This window comes from Ictalurus furcatus, chromosome 20 (assembly GCF_023375685.1).
Source record: "Ictalurus furcatus strain D&B chromosome 20, Billie_1.0, whole genome shotgun sequence".
NCBI lineage: Eukaryota > Metazoa > Chordata > Actinopteri > Siluriformes > Ictaluridae > Ictalurus > Ictalurus furcatus.
Genome location: NC_071274.1, coordinates 16,814,226 through 16,830,565, shown reverse-complemented (window position 1 = coordinate 16,830,565; position 16,340 = coordinate 16,814,226). Strand labels below are relative to the sequence as shown.

The following is a 16,340-nucleotide window of genomic DNA, read 5'->3' as shown; positions in this document are numbered from 1 at the left end:
AGCATTAACTACAGAAATCCTATAGTTGCCATTTATCTATTAAAATATTAAAATAATAGAATTTGCATGAGTAAAATTCACGATACTGTATACACTATTATACAGCCAGGACATGATGTTTTAAGCATTATTTGTATCCTTTTATAAATAAGTTGACTACAATAAACACAAGTGCTAACAGCAAACACTGATCTGCTGCCATAAACAAGACTATTTTAATGTGCTATGTCATTTACACACACACACAAAAAAAACTGGATTACATCCAAGTGAGCACATCACATCACATTACTGGCTTTATCTTGCTAAGGGACGCTATTTTTTAAGGGAAAAAAAGCCTTGGAAGTCTGAAGGTTTCTACAGACCAAGATTTATCATATGTGATGCTGGTTTGATAGCTACTTGATTAATTCATTAGTGAGATACGACTTTAATGTCACTTCGTTGTTAAGTCCAATATTCCAAATGACCCACACAAAATACTACCGGTCAGTGCTAATGTGTACAGAAGTACTTACTCAGCCTCTGTGACTGAAATGAGCTTTTCTATTAATCACATTTCAATTCCAGTGCGTTATTATTCAGATCAACTGTGTCGAAATAGAGTACAAAACAATGCCATTCAACTCAACAACAAGACAACTATTAGAGATGAACTCATTACAGTCGTCCCCTGATACACCCTGTCAATTCTAGAAATACAAGGAAATCCATTTTAATTTCAACACTATTTTTCAGTCTGATTTTTTTTTTTTCTCCTGAAGATCCAGCCTGCTGGAAAGATTTGCTTTATATGAAACGTCAAATGTCACTTAGGAAGACAACCCCATGATGATCGTACCTGAATACAGAGAAAATGAAGTTTACATTTTAAATATTATATGGTTACGCAGTATGGATGAATTAATCAACACATTTTAATAAAACCTCCATTTTTAGTAATGTAGAGCTATTAAAAAAAACAACAACATTAATTCCTGTCTATCGGACAAGAAGAGCCTAATAGACAGAGCCTATTTATTTACTTTTTGGCATTTATATATGCGTGTGTGTGTGTGTATATATATGAATGCCAATAAGTAAATTATATATATATATATATATATATATATATATATATATCTCAGCATACAAAACTGGAGAACACAGAAAATCTTGCAGAATATGTCATTGTGTTTTATTTACACACACACGTACGTACGTGTGTGTGTATATATACGTATGTATATATATATGTATGTATGTATGTATGTATATATATATGTGTGTGTGTGTGTGTATATGTGAGTGTATACACACATACATATTTAAATAACGTAATGACATATTCTGCAGTTCTGGACAATTCCGTGTGCTGAAACTTTTATACATCACAAAAAAAAAAAAAATACAAAAGAGTCATAAATTATTTCACCTGGGAAATGACAGACTGTATCCTTACTAAAAACTTTTACAATCTTTAACTGAAACTTAAATTCCGTCTACTGAATTCTTATGATCACATTGATACTGGATTTCAGTCTTCAGTCTTTTAACTATTTCTCCAAACAATGTGCCCAGATGGTAGGTTTTCTGCTCTGAAAAGCTTTTACGGGAAGTGCAGCCATCTTGGATTCAGGCTCATTTTTAGGGGAAGATAACAAAATTCGATTCGATTGAAAAAAAGGTACACTCACAGTAGTTAATGAATGGAAAACTTTTGCAAGAATAACAGGAAGCAAAAATAAATAGTCGCCTTATTATTTTTTTTTTTTACAAAAGATTAATTCTGTAAATATTCTCCATCACTATCCGGTCTTACCTTGTCAAAAAAATGTCGTTGTCTTTAAATGGCCCATGACTATCACGAAAATGTAGTAACATAATTAAATGTCAATAAATAGACTGTGTATCTCTAGATACACCTGCTTCCCCATTTTAAACTGTTAAAGCCCCAATCAGGAATGTTGTAACTGACTGCCTTTTCACCACCACACCCACTAGAAGACAATTATCACTCAGTTAACATGCTCAGCACAAAAAAAAAATGTATATCCCTAATTGAGGCTTTCAGCTTCGTTCTCTAATCTTGCGTCGATGATGTGACGTCCACGAATATGACACACGCGAATGAACAAAACCACAAACATCTGTGCCATTCCACCCCTCCACAGCAACACACAGTGGAGAGAGAGAGCGAGAGAGAGAGAGAGTACAATGAGAGCTGACGACATTACTCTATGGAGAGGTGATGGTGAGTTTTGTCTTCGTATGCCGCTTTCTTGTTAGTTTAGGTGGTCTTGACCAGGTCGTAGACGTGAATGTGGAAATCGTCGTCATATTTGATGTAGTAGACAGAGGGCTTGGCAGGGACTTGGTAGATGACCAGCCCGGTTCTCTTCACTCCTTTGTCAGTAACGTATTCAACCTGCTTACCCACAAGGCTCTCTGTCTCCTCGCCAGGCTTCCTGTCAGCAGGCAGCAGGTGCTTGTTCTCTGGGGTATAAATGAAAATTTAAAAAAACAAAACAAAAACCACAACACTGAGAACCTATTAAAATTAATTCCAAAACACTTTCTACATCTCCCAAAAGTTGAGTGCTAATACATACGTGTTAGGGCTGCAACGAATGATTATTTTGATAATCGGTTAATCTGTCGGATATTTATTCGATTGATCAATTAGGAGTAAAGGCCAATTGGATTAAAAGGCCAATTTCTATTTTCTGGGGGTTTTTTTGTTTATTTTTAAAACAAGTTACTTCTGATTCTGTCCAGTGTTGTCCTTCAAACATTGTGCAAATTGAAGGCTATGAAAAAGGTATTAAATGTATTTATCTGTGCTATGCCATACATTGTGCAAAGGATTTATTTTTTATTATATTTTGAAATCCAAAAAAAACCAACTGATTGTCCACAAGATTTAAAGCAGAAGTTAAATCACTATATTAAAAATGCTAAAAAAGAAAAACAAAAGCACAAACTAAGTGTTAACTGGGAAGAGGTTGAATGTTCTGCAGTAACACACACACTCACTCATCTGAACACAGTAACGTTACTTTATTCTGTAAATGTACGACACTTCTTACATTTATATACAGTTACATGTTAAACCTCATTACAGTTTCTGCTCTCATAACAAACACAAGTACTTTAGTTTCTAAATATAGCATCAAACAACATATTTGATCAAAATGAATATTTTAGTCAGTTATTGTGCTTCCTTTCTATCGTGAGCTGTTTGATTGACGCGCATGCGCGGACTCGCGCTTGTTCAGTGAAGTTTAATGGAGATTCGCTTGCTGTCAGGACGAGTCTTTATGTAAAATGGAAATACTGGTGTGAATTTCTAACATTTAGAGGTAAAGATATAAAGATAAAAATGTCATTTCTGCACTGAAGAATACATGTCTGGAACACATTAAACAGCACATGCGTCTGTCGCAACATCCGACACGACAAGCCACTTACAAGTTAATACACTTAGGAGTTTGTTTGAAGCGCTCAATATAAAACATTCATGTGTTTTGGACGACCTGGATCGTGCACTTTTCCCGCAGCAGCCCACTCTGTGACCTCTGCTGTTTCTCAGATGTGTTTTATTCATAGAAATGCGTTTTTCATCATTGTGAAGTGACATCACTGACATGGGGGTTATCCACGGTGACGTCACAGACCCGACTAATCCATAATCAAATCCGTTGTCGATTATTTTAATTAGCGATTTTATCGATTAGTTGTTGCAGCCCTAATACCTATAGGCAATTTCTACATTGTTTTTGGTCTGCCAGTGGCAAAACGTCGTAAGACATTTGAGTATGCTTGGAGGAGAACGCTTTAATTGACTCCTGCCTTATCTTCATGACCATTCTATAACAACATCATAACTGTTGCAATCTGCCCTCTTCAACATACATAAGCTGACAAGTACCCACGATTGGCTAGAGTTGCTGTGATTGACAGGGGAGAGAGACAATGTCAGACAGCACTGCTAACATTGGGTCACTGAAACTGGACAGTTATAGACTAGAAAAAGTGCAAGGGTGGTAGAGCTCCCAAGAGTGAACAGCATATGCTGCCAGTGAACTTTAAAATAATGATTCTAACAGACAAAACCAATTATGATTCGCCAACGAAGAGCAGCAGAATACGTTTTCACAGATCAACACAAATCCCTCACCTGCTTCAGGTAAAATGCGGAGGTCGCCTTCCTTGTAGTCGTCCCAAAGCTGGTACATGTACAGCACTGGGTCCTTCTCATAAGTGATGTAATACCAGTTAGTCATGATGGGGGCGCGAGACAGCACCATCCCTCTCCACTCGTTCTTTTCTCCATCCTCTTTCTCAAACAGATGCTCCACCGCTTTCCCCACCAGCTCCTCTGGGTCATGAGGTACCTTAATCTTGTTGTTCACTATAAAAGATAGAATAATTCTTGACATGAATTCACTAACTGAAAGTATCTCTTGACTTTGTTTACACAGCAGGGTACATTTGTTTATTTCTTAAACTGAGAGTCTGCATTGCAAATTACAAGTAACTAAACCTGAAGTGAATTTGACCACATTGTATTTGTCTTACCTAACAAACAGCACTGGCTTGCAGTAAAAATTCCACATTACTTATAAAAATGGCACTAAATACCTGCAAAGCACTGAATTACCCCCCACAAAACCTGGGCAAACCTATGGTCTATTATAGTCATGTCTGCGCTTATCACACCTAATAATCTGTTCTCTCAGCCTGCCAAGCTGCACATGTTCTTCTGCTGCCAAAAATCTTACACCTTTCTACACTGCTGTGACTCTCCTCAAGATCTGGACTGGTCTGATTCATCCTGATGCTCTACTCCTGTTCTGCTCCCTCTGCTTCTTTGCCTTGAGGCTTTGCAGGCTGCTGTGGTTAATCTTACAGGGATACACTAAAAACATGCACTTCTCAAGAACACTTCTCACTTGTACGTCTCAAGAAATATGCACTACTCATGTTGTGATCTTAAAATCCTGTCCTATTTATAATATGATTACATTAAACAGTGCGTATCCCTGCAACACATGTAATATTGTTTTCTCTATATGACTGTTTACCATAACGATTAAAAATCCCAGTGTTCTCGGTTGTGATTATTCCTCGTGTCCTCTCAGGGAGTTTTTCCTTGCCACTGTCACCTCTGGTTCGCTCATTTGGGATCTAAATCGACACCGAGATTTCTGAAGAGCTGCTTTCTGACAGTCTACTGTTGTCAGTACTATATAAGTAAAACTGAATTGAACTGATAGATTGTTCAAACTGTCGCTGCTTTTGTTTGTAAATCAATAACACAGGTCTAACATTTAGGGCTGGATGATATATTCATATTATATCGATATCATGATAAAGGATTACGCGATACACTTTTCTGAGATATTGTTGGTATGGTGATTTTTTATTTTTTTTTTACATTTTTAATATTTACAAATGAAATGGTACTGAATGGATGCTGTTGATTTGATGTAACTTAATCTCCTCTGTCTTTGTAACCTTTAAAGAAAACTATCAGCAAACTCAGTTTAATTTTGTTGTTTTTTGTTTATTTTATTACTGTTTTACAGACAGTTTGTTAGCTAAATTGCTGTGATATGCCGCGAACCTGATTTCTTCTGTTTTTGTGTATATCCCATACTAAATTGTTTCAGAAATTAAAACAAAATGCAAGATAAAACAAAGGCAGCCTGAATAAACACAAAATACAGTTTTTAAATGAGAATGTTATTTACTGAAGCAAAAAAAGTTCTGAAGCCCACGGCTTCAAGCAGTTGTCTATTTGCACATATAGCATGACAAATTATTGACGGCTCGAAGCCGTTGGCTACATCCAAACCGCATACTTACCTACTATATAGTAGCTGAAAAACATGTATTTCACTGGTTTGGGACGCAACCATGCTCTCTTGCTTGCCATCAAACGGTTGAGCACTGCCATGTGTCTGTGTCCTGTCGCAAAATGCGGTGAAAACTCCCACACAATGTTAATGGTGTGATTAAGGTGTGTACATGTCTGTAATGCACGTCGATAATGTGACTAAAACAGGAATACTCCACGTCTTAATTCCATTTGTGTTTACTTCGAGTATGACTTTAGTCAGATTAAGATCATCAATAATCGCTGTTTACATGCTAGTTTCTTAATCAGAGTATCGTCTTAATCGGGTTAATATTGGATTATTGTTGTCCATGTAAATGTACTGAATGAATAGCATAGGAATAGGTCCTAGTCCTAGAAGTAAATGAAAGACTGATCTCTAGTTATCGGAAGCGTTTGGTTGGAGTTATTGCTGCTAAAGTTTTTTTTTTTGCTCCAAAAAATAATAATTAAAAACGCGTGCGTTTATTCAGGTCGCCTTTGTTTTATGTTGTATTTCGTTTGAAGATCTAAAATATTTTGGTATGAAATGTACACAAAAACAGAAGAAATCAGGATGGGGCAAATACTTTTCCACAGCACTGTAAGCTTGAACTGTAAGCTTGTTGATTGAACAGGGTTTGCAGTAATCAGGCCTGATTGTGTCTAGTCCAGCTGAACCCCATTATGAATGCAGTTTCATAGATTTGGGGAATTAGTAACGACATGGGGCAAATACATTTTTCACACAAGCCCAGTTGGTACTGGATAAATTTTTTGCTTCAGTAAATAACATTATCATTTAAAAAATGTATTTTGTGTTTACTCAGGTTGCCTTTGTTTTATCTTAGATTTTGTTTTCATGTCTGAAACTATTTAGTATGAAATATACACAAAAACAGAAGAAATCAGGATTTTTCACATCACTGTACATATTGTGATACGAACCGTATAACGTAGAAATGTCCTCAAGTATCATGATATGATATTTCTGTCATATCGCCTAGCCCTACTAACACTGCGTTCACACCAGTAAGCAACAAAGCGACAGATGACTGCAATTCTGGCTAAATCAGCAAGCAACATTTGAACTGAGCTTCACAAATATACATATACATTATAATTTTATATATATATATATATATATACACACACACACACACACACTTATCACTTAATACGGACCCAACGGCATGAGTTTCTACACTGACAACATTAGATCCTAGCCTTCATTGAGCCACACTTAAAAATGAACTAAACGCTTCGGTCTCATAATGTAAAAGCACTAGCTAACATAGCTGTCAAAAACACAGCATTAGCTAGAGGCAGTCCAATGCCACCTCCCATTTATGAATGACAAATTATTAAAGGTTATTTGCAGATATAAAGAAAACCCAATTCTAGGTATGCTAGGTTCATCTGTCTACTGTCTGCATACATGAAATGAAAACCAAATCCATTAAGTGAAATAAACCTATTAAGTAAATGTAACACCAAACTGTAAATAATCACAGCTTTTATTACATAAACAAAGCGTTCAAACATTGCGTATTTTCCAGACAGTTGCTAAGTACCTAATGCTATTTGCTAACTGACGACGACACGAATATGATCAGAATTCACTCAGAGGGGTTAAGAAATGAGCCATTCAAAACAGCAAGGCCGATTGAAGCACAACACTGCACCAGAGTTTACTCTCACCTACATATGACTTATTCATCGTGCACATGTAGACCTTGTTCCTTCCACATTAAACAGGAAAAAAACTGACGTGGTGCAGAGGTGTGGACACTGCTAGCAAGACAATCCTCGCAGGCAGAAGAAAAAAAAAAACGTTACCATAAAAACCCTAGATTGCGTTGGTACATACGTAAGTAGGCCTTTTTTCAACAGATGTGTGCCTAGCAAAAGCAAGAACACAGCTAGGCAATTTCAGTCTGGTATTACTTAGTAATAAACAGCTCCTCCATTGTTTTATGAATCAAGGAGACCACAAAGTCCCTTTCTACTGGCTCACAAGACCCCCTGTCGTCATGCACATAAAGCTGGTTGCAAAGTGAATGTAAATGCTACCAGAAGCAAATTTGCGTACTTCACGTCTCGTGCCCCTGCCCCTACAGTGAACTGACTGAAAAAGCAAGGCAAAAATCTTAAAAGCTACAGCTAAATCGTAAACTTTTGCATCTCTGTATTGTATTTCACTTTCCTCTATAGCGCCCAGGAAGACGCCAATATAGTAACGATATATAAAACATTGTGATAATTATGTCACAATACACTTTTCTGAGACATCTCCGTTATTCTAACTTTTTTTTTTTTTTTTTTACCAACCATTATATATTTCCCACCTTTTTATTATTAAATTATTTTTTTGGGGTAGAAATGTAATAAAAGCATAATCAGGACTTTTTCAAAAGCAGTATATTTGGCTTTTTTTTTTTTTGCAAACCTTTATAATGTGAAACATATGTATCTTGTATCATGTATGTTTATAGTATTGTGAAATATTTGTCATATCACCCACTTCCTACCTGCTGTACCAGTTTCTAAATAACTTTTCTGGTGCAACAAATGGCACCTTATGAACACCATCCTCATACTATTTGTCTAGGAGGAACTCCTTGATATTTGGTTTGATGAACGAGTCACTAAAGTGCAAAGTACTACAACAGTCATTTACACCACATGCTGTAGATAAAAGACAAGTTTACTTTATCAGGGAGAAGAAAAAAAAAAAACTCCAGCAGCTTCAAGTCGAGATGTACGCAGCTGACTTCCTGTTCAAAGTATATGGCTTCCTGTTTAGCCTGAGTTCTACTCACCAATCTTCTCAGTGAGCACCTGCAGGTTGGACACGCGCTCATCTTTGAACAGCTCGATGCCGTAGACACAGTCGAAGCCATCGTATTTGACCATGAAGAGCGATGGGTTGACGCTGAGCCGGTCCAGCACGGTGCCTTTCCACTTAGTGAGCGCGCCCTTCTCCCTCCAGCTGTGCTGGATCCTCTTACCCAGAAGGCAGTTGGGGTCGGGGGAGAGCGAGTCACTCAGTTCTCCGCTGCTGCGTTTCCTGAGGGAGGAGAGAATGGGCATATATGAAGTTATGTTCAATCATTATGTTAAACAGTACTACCAATTTAAATAAAGCAAATGATGGGGGGACTGCGTCTACAATTTGTGGAACAGTTTCAGACTAATGTTCCTAAACGTAAAATTGCGAAGAATATCTCATCATCTACAGTTCATAAAATCATCAAAAGATTCCAAGAACCTAGAGAAATCTCTGTGCGCAAGGGAGAAGGGTGAAAATCAATATTGCATGCCCGTGATCTTCAGGCCCTCAGGCGGCAATGCATTAAAAACAGGCATGATTCTGTAATGGAAATCACTGCATGGGCTCAGAAACACCTCCAGAACTCATTGTCTGTGAACACACTTCGCCATGACTCCACAAATGCTGGTTAAAGCTCTATCATGCAAAGAAGAAGCCATATGTGAACATGATCCAGAAACGCTGCAGTCTTCTCTGGGCCAAAGCTCATTTAAAATGGACTGAGGCAAAGTGGAAAACTGTTCTGTGGTCAGACGAACTGAAATTTGAAATTCTTTTTTGGAAACCATGGACACTGCATACTCTAAACTAAAGAGGACTAAAAAGGAGAGGGGCCATCCGGCTTTTTATCCGTGCTCAGTTCAAAAGCCTGCATCTCTGATGGTATGGGGTGCATTAGTGCTTATGGAATGGGCAGCTTGCACATCTGGAAATGCATCATCAATGCTGAAAGGTATATACAGGTTTTAGAGCAACACACTGTATGTGTCCATCCGGATTCCATCCCATCTTTACTTCTGAAAGACTCTGCCTCTCTAAGATACTCTTTTTATACCCAATCACGTTACAAACCTTTTAACCTAAATAGTTAAAATATTCCTCCAGCTGTTTCTTTTTACTAACACTTACTTTTCCAGCCTTTTGTTGCCCTGTTCCAACTTTTTTGAGACGTGTTGCAGCCATCAAATTCAAAATTACCTTATTTTTACATTAAAATGGTACATTACCTCAGTTTAAACATTTGATATGTTTTCTATGATCTACTGTGAATAAAATATGGGTTTATGAGATTTGCAAATCACTGCATTCTGTTTTTATTTACATTTTACACGGCATCCCAACTTTTTTGGAATTGGGGTTGTATCAGGAGCCATAAACCGAATGTTTTAGGAGACCAGGTGATGGTGGGAGGTATAGTGGGATAAATGAGATTTACCATGGTTGACGTGATTTAAATTCCTGCATGGTGCAGGAATTACTGTACAGCTGCTGTAACCTGTCTCACAAAAACGCTGTACAACGTTAAATGTGACTACAAATGGTTCAAAAAATGATGTGTCGTTCTTTAAAAAGGGGTAACTAATTGTTTACTTTAAAAAGGGGCACATGCTAACACTGCAGCATAACGACAGACTAGCTTGTCAGATAACTAGCTCATTAGCTTAGCTTAGCTTGTTTTCCCCTGCAGCTACAAGCTGTTTATTTGGGCGCCTAAAAACAGGAACATTGCTAACACGCCACTACATATAAACTCCAAAATATAAACATATATACATACACTAGTATATATCCTATATATGTGTGTGTGCACATGGTAAATTTAGCTAGCTAGCTAGCTAACAAACTAAACAACCATGTTTCACGTCACCAAAATGCTCCTGGTTTAGCTGTGTACTATAGCCTGCGCAACAGGCAAAAAACCGCCTCAAATAAAACCTATTCATTTCACAATTGGCCTTTATTACTGTATATCCACATAATACCAACATAGCAGAGTAAATAAACTAAAAATTACCTGGCCTCTATTTTCATGTCTTCCCTCTGCAGAAAATTGTCTGCCTCATAGACGTCGCGACGTCAATACGGTGCCAGTCATCAAGGGTTAAACTACAAAACCCAAGATGCACTGGGAACATTGCGAAGTCCAGAGGAATGGCCGTGTCCACGCATTGTATTGTGGGAAATGTAGTCCATGTTTAAGTTCCCCGTCTCATAACGAACTTTGAAAAGAGGAGTTACTGTATGCATTCCTTCACTTACTAAGAAGTGACGCATAGTGAGCGAACAAAAAAAACCCTGCTGATTATTATAATAGTCAATTAGTTGGTTTTGTGACTACAACTGGTTCAAAAAATGATGTGTCGTTCTTTAAAGAGGTCATATTATGCTTTTTAAAAGTTCATTATTTTGTTTATTGTGTGTAATAGAATAGGTTAACATGCTTAAATGTATATATATAAAAATTATTCACATACTGCACATTATTGCAGTACCTCTATTCCCAGTCTGCCTAAAACACTCCGACTGAGTTCAGATTTCTACAAAGCCCCTCCTTCCGAAAAGCCCAGAGTGCTCTGATTGGCCAGCTGACCCATTGCGTAGTGATTGGCCAAAAATCTCAAACATGTGTCAGAAATGTAATGCCCCTTTACCATAATCGCGAGCTTCAGCTTCCAAGACTTCTAAAGCATTTATAAACAGTTAATAATGTCGTCAGTTTTACCGTATCAGTTCGAGCCTGAGTCAGATTCTGAAAATGCAGATGATCGAGCAGATCTATCCGAACCAACTTTGCGAGCGCGACTTGAGCAGAACGTTTCACAGTGGTAAGTTTTGATTTTCTAACTCTCTTACCTTTCAGATACAATGTTATAACGGTGTAATCTGGCTTATGAAATCGACATACATAAAGACACAAAATACAGACGGGTAGCTGTGTCAAGGGAATGTGCGTTACTCTGCACGCTTCTGGGTAAAAATTCCCACAGTTGAATATCAAAACTACTTCAGCACAATAATATTTGCCAGCATGTTAGCCGAGGTCTACAACTGAACCCTGGGCCACGACACAAAACTCCGCATTTGAACAGTCAATAGCAGATACTTCATAAAATAATCAATCATACTTACAGGCTCTGATTCAGAAGCGTAAGATTGTCCGAGCAAAGTGGGAATCGCGCCACTTTTCAGGAGTAGCCTTTGTGTATGGCCTGCGTTGTACCCTCCCAGGTTCAGGAAGCTGTCCTCCGTAATAAGCGCTGTGCACAAGCAAACTTTTGGGTTGTACTGCTCAGGAACAGCGTTATAAATAAATGTTAACCACTGATTCCTAGTTTCGTCCGTTTTCGGAAGGCCAAACAAAGGGCTTTTGCTTTCGCATCGAAACACACAGCGTCTCCGCGACATGGCGCCAACGCAATTCACTGAAGCCTCGCCTTCTTTCTTCGTGCCTGCCTTTGGGCGGCGTTATGCTGATATTTCAAATTGTGACCTAGATGTTCATGGAAGTAATATCTGGACTTCGATCGAGGTGTTTTAGGCAGGTCTGGATCAGTGTTCTCTGTTAGATAGAATAAATCCCTTTGTGGGAGACTGAGCTTTGTAACTTTGCAGATCGTATACGTGCACAGACACATTACACACTAAAGGAAAGCATCATATGACCCTTTGAATAAATGAAAAATTGTAATCATGGACAATTCGTTGCGGTTCAAGAGAAATAAAACTCTTCAGGGCATGCTGTTACTGGAAAATAATCAACTTCAGGACTGTAACAGTAAGTCTGCATCACGTCAGGCTGAATCACACCGACCCGATGTTGAGGTTTGCTGCGGCCCAAACCCAATTGTTCTTGGCGCCCCCCGCAGTGTCGGTCTGGTTTCGGACTCCCTCGAGTCTATCAAACCCCGGTACGTTTGTGTTTTTCTTACGTCATCACAAATACGCACGGACAACATAACGCGACTCACCATATTTTTTGCTTTTTTATTATTTTGGTGCAGATATTATGCACAGAACTGGACCTCTTCTGTGTCCTGTAGCGTTCCACTGCCACTCATAGTACACGTGTGTTGTGGAAACTATTGATGTCGTCATCAGCTAAAAGTAAATTACTTTACTTTACGCAGGCTCACGGGAATCGCGGCACAGTTCCAGCGCAACCGAACTCGGACCACCTCCTACCTCATCTAGTCTCGGGTTCGTTACTAGTGAGAGGATCGTTTTACTGACTTGGATCTTTGAATCTCGTTCAGCAAAATGAACGAATCTTTTTGAGTCATTTCGCTCATTTCAGCATAATATAATTCAAATGTTACATGTTAAATTCCCCAAAACGTCTAGTACTTAAACTATAAAATAAACTATAGGCTAATGCAGCAAAGGCCGAATTATGAGAAATAGAAATGATTCATTAATAGCTAAGCTGGGTTTTCAGGCTATGGGGTCTGTTAGTTCACCTCACCTCCCGAAACGAGTTGTTCTTCCGTCACGTCACACTTGTCACATCTGTTCCCCGGAAACAGAAATGATTAATTCACATCTCGAGTCTTCGGGTTCGTGTCGTTCGTTCATTCCATTTCCGGTACTGCATGGTGCATTGTCTATGCGGCGGTCACCGGAAGAACGGACGACTCAGACCCGAAGACTGGAGAAGTGAACTAATCATTTCTGTTTCCTGTACAGAACCTACGGGGATGTTACAGTGCATGCGCTGTCAAAAATGAACGAATCACGCTCCTGAGACAACTCATTGCTCCTGAGTCATATTAAAGATTCGTACAAAACGAACAAATCGTTCATGAACGACACATCACTATTCGGTACCGCAGTGCACTTCCTGGTCCACGCCAGCTTTCACGTTAGCAATTTTCCATGCAAACCGTGCTCTGTTTTGAACTAAACCGCCAGCGTTAAAGCCCCCCTAACGTCCTATAACAACAGCATGCCGTTGTGTTTGCTTTCTTAGATATCTGGAACACTGATGATGTGTATGAAATGATATAATGCACAATACAACTCAGTCCAAAGAGCGCTGATATGGCAAATACAGCTATAAAAGTGGTTGTGACTTACCTGCCCCTTTTCTTGGACATGTTTTCAGTTCAACAACTGCTGCTGGCAAAGTGTAAAGGTGGGGAAGAAAGAAAAAAACACCAGGTTAAGGACAAGACAAAAAAACAAAACAAAACAAAAACTACGCACACAGTTGTAAGGGAGGGGTTTACATCTGTGGTTCAGCACGTGATTTTGAAAGGACACTCGTGCGCAGGATGTTTGTTTGATTGTTTGTTTGATTTTTAACAGGATTTGTTTGTTCCAGCTCATAAGATAAGCCTGATGAGACATAAACAATCAGCTCGGGTTCAGCAGACTGTAACGCTGCACTCGTGTCTTGTCACTTGAGATCTGCTGCATGACCGGATGAATAACAACATCGCCCATGTTGCATAACAATTATTTTCATCAAATGCACGAGCTAAAAAAAAAACGGATCTGCCTCTTATTTAACTAGCAAATATCTGTGCTGCGCATGAGCAGACCGATACGCTGTTTAACAGCAGATGGCACGTGCTAACACTGCGGCATAACGACAGACTAGCTCGTCAGGTAACTAGCTCATTAGCTTAGCTTAGCTTAGCTTAGCTTAGCTTGTTTTCTACAAGCTGTTTATTTGAGCGCCTAAAAACAGGAACATTGCTAACACGCCGCTACATATAAACTCCAAAATATAAACATATATACATACACTAGTATATATCCTATATATGTGTGTGTATGTACATGGTAAATTTAGCTAGCTAGCTAGCTAACAAACTAAACAACCATGTTTCACGTCACCAAAATGCTCCTGGTTTAGCTGTGTACTATAGCCTGCGCAACAGGCAAAAAACCGCCTCAAATAAAACCTATTCGTTTCACAATTGGCCTTTATTACTGTATATCCACATAATACCAACATAGCAGAGTAAATAAACTAAAAATTACCTGGCCTCTATTTTCATGTCTTCCCTCTGCAGAAAATTGTCTGCCTCATAGACGTCGCGACGTCAATACGGTGCCAGTCATCGAGGGTTAAACTACAAAACCCAAGACACACCGGGAACATCGCGAAGTCCAGAGGAATGGCTGTGTCCACGCATTGTATTGTGGGAAATGTAGTCCATGTTTAAGTTCCCCGTCTCATAACGAACTTTGAAAAGAGGAGTTACTGTATGCATTCCTTCACTTACTAAGAAGTGACGCATAGTGAGCGAACAAAAAAAACCCTGCTGATTATTATAATAGTCAATTAGTTGGTTTTGTTGAAAATATAAACAGTATGTTTATCCTGATACGAGCAATGTATACACCCATAATTATACTATTGTATAATCTTAAAAAAAAATAATAACAGTGTTAGATATTAAACATTGACCTTCAGAGTGCCATTATAGGTGCATTACTTACTAATAACCACTAGATGGCGCGCTCTGCATATGCTAAGAACATCCAAGGGGGTTAGGAATTTAATATGCAGTTAACAAATCCTCTTGAAAAATTCTTAGAAATAGTCTGAACCGGGGCGTGGCTCTATTGTTTTTTTGTTTGTTTGTTTGTTTGTTTTTTAAAAAAACAACAACAACAACAAAAACATTACCATATTCACCTGTAGTTAAAAATAAATAAATAAATGTAAAAATAAAATGACACATTTTAAAAACCTACACACATTTATTCCTGCAAATGAGGCTACGTTTAATTAAATATGCATACAGTTGCATGCTTAATATTGTGTGAATTAAAATATTTATTTCATTGTGAAAATGCTCTCAAGAGAAAGGTTTACATTAAATTAAAAAAGAAAGTTTGTTGGAATGCCATGTCACACATTCATTCACCTGTAACTGCTTTATCCTGGTCATGGTGAAGGTCAGCGTTTGCATGCTCTCCATGTGGCCACTGTGGGTTTCCTCATTTACATTTACATTTATTCACTTAGTAGACGCTTTTATCCAAAGCGACTTACAAATGAGAAAAGTTCCTCCTGGTTCTACCATTTTCTCCCACTTCCCGAAAACATTCCAGTAGGTGGATAAATTACCCTAAATTGCCCCTAGGTGTGAAATTGTGTGTGCATGGTACCCTGCGATGTACTCATGTCCCAATTAGGGATGTCACGATACCAAAAATCTAGTAGTCGGGACCAATACCACCAAAAGTACACGATACTCGATACCAAAGTCAATACCACAGTGTAGTATAATTTAAAAAAAAAAAATAAAAAATCAAATTAAAAACTCCTGGAGGACATCCTCCTCTGGCTAATACTGGCAAAAAAGAGAGAGATTTTAGTTATGAAACACTGTCTGACAATGACTAATAAAACAGTGCTAAGTGCTAATAATACGTGCACACACAAACACACACTCATTAGTTTAAATTCACTGATATGGTCGCAGGCCAAAAAGATTTATTAAAACCATGAACATTAGTGACATTAGGCTATATTTAGCTGACAGGACACGGGCTGAATGGAGATGCATGATGGCCCATTAGGAGGTAGTTTATAACATTGCAATGTGTTAGCGTTGTTAACAAATAACTGGCTATCGCTAACATTACATGGAGCATAACGTTAGCTGTTTTCACGGCTACAATGCCAGCTGC

General features: G+C 38.3%; 1 protein-coding gene across 3 annotated transcripts; it reads right to left on the bottom strand.

Annotated features, from left to right (window-relative positions):
• Positions 1 to 1,529: 1,529 nt before the first annotated feature.
• Positions 1,530 to 14,782, bottom strand: zmp:0000000521 (spindlin-W). Of its 3 annotated transcripts, none has more exons than XM_053651692.1 (5): positions 14,679 to 14,782; positions 13,767 to 13,808; positions 8,683 to 8,930; positions 4,160 to 4,393; positions 1,530 to 2,475 (listed from the first exon to the last, which is right to left on the bottom strand). In XM_053651692.1, the coding sequence occupies exons 2-5, from the start codon at positions 13,784 to 13,786 to the stop codon at positions 2,270 to 2,272; spliced, it is 708 nt and encodes a 235-aa protein (XP_053507667.1). In that variant the 5' UTR covers positions 13,787 to 13,808; positions 14,679 to 14,782; the 3' UTR covers positions 1,530 to 2,269. The 3 variants fall into 3 exon arrangements, with proteins under 3 accessions (XP_053507667.1, XP_053507665.1, XP_053507664.1); XM_053651690.1 differs by having other exon boundaries at positions 13,767 to 13,805; positions 14,679 to 14,745; XM_053651689.1 differs by lacking the exons at positions 13,767 to 13,808; positions 14,679 to 14,782 and having other exon boundaries at positions 8,683 to 10,243.
• Between the last annotated feature and the right edge of the window lie 1,558 nt (positions 14,783 to 16,340).